The 8,437-nt window shown below is 40.6% G+C and overlaps 1 protein-coding gene across 1 annotated transcript; it reads right to left on the bottom strand.

The window, feature by feature from the left end:
- Window positions 1-2,652: 2,652 nt before the first annotated feature.
- On the bottom strand, window positions 2,653-6,857 carry gngt2a (guanine nucleotide binding protein (G protein), gamma transducing activity polypeptide 2a). Its single transcript, XM_084328626.1, has 3 exons — window positions 6,806-6,857; window positions 3,272-3,361; window positions 2,653-2,931 (listed from the first exon to the last, which is right to left on the bottom strand). Exons 2-3 carry the CDS (start codon window positions 3,353-3,355, stop codon window positions 2,803-2,805), a joined length of 213 nt encoding a protein of 70 aa, XP_084184752.1. The 5' UTR covers window positions 3,356-3,361; window positions 6,806-6,857; the 3' UTR covers window positions 2,653-2,802.
- Window positions 6,858-8,437: the final 1,580 nt, after the last annotated feature.

Here is an 8,437-nt window from a genome sequence, read left to right as displayed (position 1 = left end):
GTTCAGGCTCGACATGGACCAAAACAAACGATTTCAATGTCCACACAAGCACAATTTCAATAAATAAATTATATTTATTGATTAATAGAACAAGTCCAATGGGCAATAGGGTAATCGTATAACAGTCCAGGGTCAAAACACGTATCAGCTCTCGTACAAAAAAGGGATTGTTCAATACTCAGAGTTTGTCTTCCGGTCCAGGGTCAGTACACAAGGGGGTTTCTCAGCCAGTCTAGGGTCCAGTACACAACAAACACCTTCTCGCCTTCATCTCTTCTCTCAACTACCTCTCACCTCCGTATCACAATCTCTATCTCTCTGTACTCTACAGTACCTCACCTCCACTGACTCAACCATACTCTGTATGTCCTAGTGTTTTATGTTATGTGTGTCTGGTGTGTGTGTGGGATGTGTGTTCTATCAGTCCTAATCAGCTGTCTAATTGCTTCTCCTCTCCTCATGGCAGTAGTATCTCCCATCCTTCACTTAGCCATGGGACGGGGGATGGTATCTGCCACAATATATCTAACCCTAACTAACCTTACTGTCATGCACTTGTCCTAATATGCTAACCTACACTCTAGCACTCAACACTTTGATGAACTCAGCTGATAGAGTTGTGCCCTTCCTTGTCGTACAGACCTTGTAAGTCGCTTTGGATAAAAGCGTCAGCTAAATGACTAAATGTAAATGTGTTGCACAGATAATGAGATGGACACAAATATTTTTATTACACAGATATTAATATAAAATGTAATTATTCTGGAAAATGTTACTAGCTCCATCTGCTCTGTTCGCAGTCAAAACTACCTTTAGGACCTGTAGGACTGCAGTCAAAACTACCTTTAGGACCTGTAGGATTGCTGTCAAAACTACCTTTAGGACCTGTAGGATTGCCATCAAAACTACCTTTAGGACCTGTAGGATTGCTGTCAAAACTACCTTTAGGACCTGTAGGACTGCCATCAAAACTACCTTTAGGACCTGTAGGACTGCCATCAAAACTACCTTTAGGACCTGTAGGATTGCTGTCAAAACTACCTTTAGGACCTGTAGGATTGCTGTCAAAACTACCTTTAGGACCTGTAGGACTGCCGTCAAAACTACCTTTAGGACCTGTAGGACTGCTGTCAAAACTACCTTTAGGACCTGTAGGATTGCTGTCAAAACTACCTTTAGGACCTGTAGGACTGCCGTCAAAACTACCTTTAGGACCTGTAGGACTGCCCTGTTTCTTCGTTTGGACCCACGGAAATATCAGTAGGCCTACTCATATTTTTAAGTCGTGCATCAAATGAGAGAAAGAAGAAGGCAGGTGTTTTCATAGTATCTCAGCTGCTCCATGAGAGCAAGGTCTCCCCTATATTCAAAAGCCAGAGAAAGCCTGTCTAAAGCTTGTCTTAAATCGTCTTCATGAGTTATTCATGTACAATGTATTATATTTATTGCATGTGGGCACCTTTGGAGACCTATTTCACCAAACCAGAACCAACCCAAGACACACAGTGCGCTCCCCGCCTCTCATCTCCATTACTACACTAAGAGCGAGGAGGAGGAGGAGGGAGGAGGCATTTAGGAGCTACGCAGCTGGGTTTCTTTTCCTGAAATGAAGTAGCAGTTTTAGCTGTAGCCTATGTGTTAATTATGCTGCTTAAAACGCACCTATTTTCCCTTTGACCAGAGTTAGCCTGCCACCTGTACACTACGTTTGCTGTTACTCTGGACTTTTTATCTATTTTCTTGTCTCTTTTATATTGCACCTTGCTCTTGTTTTCTTAGTGTACTATACCTTTTTCTGTAATTCTTGTGTATTTTATTTGTTACTGCATTGTATGTGTTTTTTATCATGTCCTACCTGTAAAGCACTTTGGTTGGCTTTTAGTCATTTTAAATGTGCTATATAAATAAAGCTGACTTGACTTGAATTGTTAATTTCCTTGTTGTACATTGTGGAATTATTAATGGAATTGGACATTTCTATATCAATTTATAGGCATTTTATTGACAGTCACGCTCCACATACACACTAATGGATTCTCCACCCTAGCTGAAATCTGTGATGTCACAGTTCTTACACAGGTTTTTAGATCACCACAGAGGCCACAATTGCCAAAGGAATAACACATAATCAACCTCAACTCATCATCACCTCAACCCGTGTACCTTCTTCGTCATCACCTTACGACATTGAGGGGAAACCCTGAGTACCTGCAGAGAGCCACTACTCTGGCTTAGACTTGCCAATGTGGACAATGTGTGGTTAACAGTGACATCTAGTGGTGGTCGATTGTAATGTCAGTGTGAGGGGATAAAGGTGTTTATGGTGCTCGTACAACATGGATACACATGTCTGACAGTCAGAGAGAGACAAAAAAGAACGTCCAAATAAATCCAACTGCACATGTACTGAACTAGAAATACTTTATTTTATTTACAGGTTCAAACCACAGATATCCCAGCGGAACATTCCAGAATAGAACATTCCGTCGGTCCAGGCGAGCGGAGAGGGTCTAGGTACTGAATGACCCCTGCAGTGGAATCCCTCTTCCTCTCTCCCCTCTCCTCTTCCTCTCCTCTCCCTCTTCTCTCCTCTTCTTCTTCTCCTCTTCTCTTCCAGTCGTTCCATCCCTCCATTCTGTATCTATGTCCACATCTACTGGTTTTTCAACACAAAGGTTTTGTACAGGTTGACTACTGCTCAACTGTCACTACAATACCAAGTGCACCCTCTCGCCCGTAGGCTGGGTGTGAAACAGTCCTGGTGCGTTGATATAGTGACCCGGGGGAAGCCTGTGTGCCCCGCTAGGTTATAATGCAGCCTCCCTTGTCGCCCTTGTAAGGGTTCTTGTCGTCCGGGACGCCCTTGATGAGCAGGTCCTCTGCGGCCATGCTGTCCGCATACTCAATACTGTCCTTGAGTGTTTTAGAGAACTGAGGAAGAGAGGGAGGGAGGGGGAGAGGGGAGGGAGGTGTAGAAAATAGGAGAAAAAGAGCAGAATGGGGAGAGAAAGGAGAGGGGGGGGGGGATGGAGCCAAGAAAGCGGAGAGGAGGAGAATTTGAGTTGTGCAGGAGAGTATTCAAAAGCTGTTTCCCCTCAACAATCCTAAATAGGAAATATGGATAGATAGATAGATAGATAGATAGATAGATAGATAGATAGATAGATAGATAGATAGATAGATAGATAGATAGATAGATAGATAGATAGATAGATAGATAGATAGATAGATAGATAGATAGATAGATAGATAGATAGATAGATATACTAACTGGTTCTCTGGTGACGTTGACCTCTTTCCTCAGCTGTTCCACCTCCATTTTCAGAATTTCGAGATCTGACATATCCCTCGCCATCTTGCCCTGGAGGAGAGGAAAGAAGAGGAGAGATGTTGAGATTAGCTTAATTTATCTTCCTCAACACTATGAGCCTAGATACATGATAAAAACATAGGATACTTGTACTTGTGGGTGTGACATATGCAACCTCCCCACACATACACATACCAACACACACCAACACACACACACACACACACACACACACACACACACACACACACACACACACACACACACACACACACACACACACACACACACACACACACACACACACACACACACACACACACACACACACACACACGTAAAGTTCAGTGTTCCAACCATAGATATATATAGAACACTAGATAGCTTAAGGCGGAGTCACCAGCGTCACTGAACCGCCGCCATCTTGCCCAGGTCAGCCTTGAGTGAGAGTGAGTGAGCTGCACAGACAAAAATACTCATAACTCGCTGAAATATTGACGGATTTACAAACGGGTTGGTTTGCTATAAACATCAAAGATGTAGTTGTGATACTGCATTTAAAGATGTTTTTTTTTTTTTTACAAACCGCTTGAATCATTGCCACATTAATAATGCTTGTAATAAACCAAACCGTTTGTAAATCCGTCAATATTTCAGCGAGTTATGAGTATTTTTGTCTGTGCAGCTCACTCACTCTCACTCAAGGCTGACCTGGGCAAGATGGCGGCGGTTCAGTGACGTCACTCTCCATTGGCCGGCAGCGCGGGTAAGCTATCTAGTGTTCTATATATATCTATGGTTCCATATATCTATGGTTCCAACCACCAGTGAATCTCAAATGAGGAAGGAGCAGTGGTGTCTTCTGGGTAGAAAACTGGAGTTTTCTCAATTTGCATCTAATGACGCTGTAGCCGTGGCAACACTTTGTTCTGTACTGTAGATAGTAGGGGTGGGAATCACCAGAGGCCCCACAATACCATAATGTAATATTGCGATATATTGTAATTTATGACCCTTTTTCAACTGCTAATTATGTCTCAAACGGACAACATCTACAATAAAAATATATATACATCATCTGTTTTATCTAATAAGATAACATTTTCAGCTAAATGGGATTGTCAAGCAAAAAAAAATTTATAATAAAAAAAAAATATATATGACTTTTTATATCAATACCCCCACCCCTAGTTGCTAGGACGTGCCCCCTCAAGATGTGTAATCTCTTTGGCACAGTTTCACAGTGAAACTAATCTACTCTGTCCTTTAGGATTTATTAGAACTGGATTAGCCAATCAGGATGCAGCTTGGGGGGAACTGAGCCAATCAGATCATTAACTGGCGTGCTAATCTAGCAACAGTTTGGGAAGATTCATGGGTTACAAAACCAAGAAGGAGCAAAGATTAGTGACTGGTTGCTAAATCAGATTTACAAGGTCAAGCCAACAGGCGGTGGAGATTAAAGCTTGAGGGGCAGTTCCTATTTACTCAATACAGCCAAAGTGCTGGTACCACGCCATGAAATATCAACTTGGTTCTGACCCAGAACACAACACCGCTTCTTCCTCATTCAGTGGTGGTTTTGAAATGTACACATTGCTGCCACTAGGCCTTTCACACCGGCCGGGCTCCATGGCGCGTTCACACCGGGAATAATTGGTTCGGAACATGAAAAATCGGTGCTCAGTGTTTTCTTAGCGGGCCGAACTAAAGCCTCTGTCATGTTCCGAACCAATTATTCCCGGTGTGAACGCGCCGGCCGGTTCGAGATTACGTTCGGGAACCGGCTCCGGCATGGAGCTCGGCCGGTGTGAAAGGCTTAGTGGAAAGTAACCTTATTACAGAATAAATCTGAGCCTCTAGGTGGCGGTATACACATGAGAACACCTATCACCATCAATCACCCCTATATTGGGCGTAAGGGCACTACATTGAATATGTGCTTTTAATAGTTCATTTCTATATCAATTACGTAAAGACTTTAACTTTTAATAGTTATGTTCTATATCAAATACTTAAAAACATTTATTTTTAATAGTTAAATTCTATACCCATAAACACGGTGGCATGTTGGGATGTTAGATCCTAATGTGAAAAACTGTGATTTTATATGTCTGCACTTTATGTGCACATTTTATGCCTGTCTTTTTTTTGTATGAAAGGTGCTATACAAATAAAGTGTATTATTATTATTATTATTATTATTATTATTATTATTATTATTATTATTATTATTATTATTATTATTATTATTATTATTATTATTATTATTATATTATTATTATTATTATTATTATTATTATTATTATTATACTTACTTTTAATAGTTAAGATCAAATACTTAAACACTTTTACTTTTAATAATTAAGTTCTATACTTAAACACTTTTACTTAAGTAGGGTTTTGAGTGGAGGAATGTTTTTTCTCCGAGAACTCGTTCTTGAAAATGTGGTCGAGACAGTAATGAGGATTACAGTTCCTCAGAAAACCAAAAATATCATTGAATAACAGTTATCAATATGTACAACGGAAGCACATTCCTAAACCGACATTTACATTTTGTTTTACAGATTAAAATCCCAAAACATGAAGATATAGTTAACTATTTTGTATGTGGTTAACCCACTAATCCAGTTTTGTGAAATCCTCTGCTGGTCAACGTAGTTTGTTAGTCGCATGCTAAAGTGGCAGTTCACCCAAAGTTACACAACGTAATCCACAGAACTGGTTGTGAACAGTTTCATTGGGAACTATTTACCTATACGTTAGTGCAACTGTTCCCAATGAGGTTTTCAGAAATGTAGTCCAAAGAACTTCAGAAATGCAGTCCAAAAAACTTCAGAAATGTAGAAAACCGGAGAACACAGATTTAAGGCAATAAACGTATTTAATTTTAGACAAACGTTTGGACTCTGGGGATTATCTTGTAACCAGGTTTTGATCTCTGGAAAGTGACATCACTGTCAAGTCTTTTAAAAATGTATTTATTTTTGTCACTTTGAGCCACATGCCATTCAGCTCCATTGTACCAGAGTGATGGCAGATATCTCCACAACTAGGCAAATCACACTGAAACTATCTGGACAGAAATGTGTTTTTATCTTCTTTTGCAAAAGTGAAATGCCTCAAGTGAAATCTGTACAGAGTGTTTCAGGACAAAAGAAAAATCTCTGAACATAATCTGACTCAAAACTCCTTGAAAATATGTTTGATAAACCGGGATACAAGATTAAAACACTCGTCGTTTTCAGTAGATAGATAATAGATAAACCATCATCTTACTATTATTTGGCATGGCTTAGATACTGATATAATACTATAAATACATAATATTAAATAACGTCACGTACTCATATTAAAGATATTGATAGCTACTCACCAATTGAATGACTAACATTTGTCTCTTGTCATTAAAATCATATTTCCAACCATTTATATTTATACTACAGTATTCTTTTTATAATAAAACCCAAGGAGAAACATTATTGTACTCACTGTTAGTGGTGGGGGGGGGGGCAGATGAAACTGTGTGGGACGATGTGGTCGTTCAGTCGTTCAGACTCAACTGTCCCCGTCTGCAGCTACCTCCTGTATAGAAGCTATGCGCGCGCGCGCACACACACAAACACACACACACACACACACACACACACACACACACACACACACACACACACACACACACACACACACACACACACACACACACACACACACACACACACGCGCATGCACACACACACACACACACACACACACACACACACACACACACACACACACACACACACACAGAGAGATCACTCGTCAGCCCCATTAACCCAGTGCATCAGATTAGTGTTGGGTGGATTAGTCCATTTAACTAATTAGAGCAAAAGGCAATCTGCCAGATTGCAGCCTTGAAAAACAAAGTAAACTGCATTTCGTTATTATGATCTTCTGTCATTAGTCGATACAAGCTAGGATGTTCATTGTCATATAATATTAACTTTTTAAAAACACGGGTGTCTATCTGCTTTGCTCCTCTACAAAGCATGTTTCTAAAGCAGCGAGGTGAGTGTAGAAAACAGCCAGGATAAAGGGCTCAGGTATGTCGTGCGTGCCAGTCCCCTGTGCGCCCGCGCTCGTGCCTGAGGGATCATTGTGAAAGATATCGGTGTTTTTCAATGTATGTGATGCATGTATAGATTGGGGGGGAGATGACAGCATCTAACGGTGCCAGGTCAGAGAGGTAGCTGTGCCTGGTGACGGTGGAGGAAGCGGTTTAGAGGCAGGAGGCAGTCAGTGTTAGCAGTGAGCAGAATGTTTGCATTCCATCAGAACACAACAACTGATAAGAGCCGCCGCAGGCACAATGGTCAGAGAGAGAGGTTTGACATTAATGAAACGGCAGTTTGATGTGTGTTAAAGGTTAAAAACCGTTGCCATGACCAGTGTTAATTTTGTTGACTAAATTGATGACGAAAGATGTTCGTCAACAAAGGTTTTTTTCATGATGACAACGAGACGTGACGTCACGTTATTGAAGACCACGTGACGCCAACGCGACTAAATAGTTAATTATATATCGTTGACCACAACTGACGACACGAAAATGTAATTTACAAAAACCAGGACGAAATGTCTCTTCATGTATGTTGATATTGTTGACTAAAACAAGACGAGACAAAATAATTATAACTTTTCGAATTATTATTTCAGTATTTCCGTTTCCGGCTGTGACGTGAGTCTCAAAACACCACTAATCTCAAACGCCATCTGAAGACATTCCACAAGGAAATCCAGGTAAATGTAAAAATGCATTAGCACCATATGACTGAGTGAATTTGTGGTGGATTAGCCCGTCTGTTGTAACTTGCTTGCTAGCTACTAGCTAGCCCCCTGATGCTAACGCTACTCTAGCCACTTGACGGCTTTGCTGTAAGATGATAATATTGTGTTGTGTTCTCATCTTCGCTGTAAGATGATAATATTGTGTTGTGTTCTCATCTTTGCTGTAAGATGATAATATTATGTTGTGTTCTCATCTTCGCCGCAAGATGATAATATTGTGTTGTGTTCTCATCTTCGCCGCAAGATGATAATATTGTGTTGTCTTCTCATCTTCGCTGTAAGATGATAATATTG

This window comes from Notolepis coatsorum (assembly GCF_963971535.1).
Source record: "Notolepis coatsorum genome assembly, chromosome: 14".
NCBI lineage: Eukaryota > Metazoa > Chordata > Actinopteri > Aulopiformes > Paralepididae > Notolepis > Notolepis coatsorum.
Note: the sequence above shows the minus strand (reverse complement) of the source record. Positions and strands in the feature narration are given on the sequence as shown.

What these genes read in the sequence shown, in the direction of transcription:
- gngt2a (XM_084328626.1), bottom strand. Translation starts at nt 3,355, where the DNA reads ATGGCGAGGGATATGTCAGATCTCGAAATTCTGAAAATGGAGGTGGAA. An exon ending in TCAACGTCACCAGAGAACCA is followed by an intron (nt 2,932 to 3,271) that starts GTTAGTATATCT and finishes TCTCTTCCTCAG; the next exon opens with TTCTCTAAAACACTCAAGGA.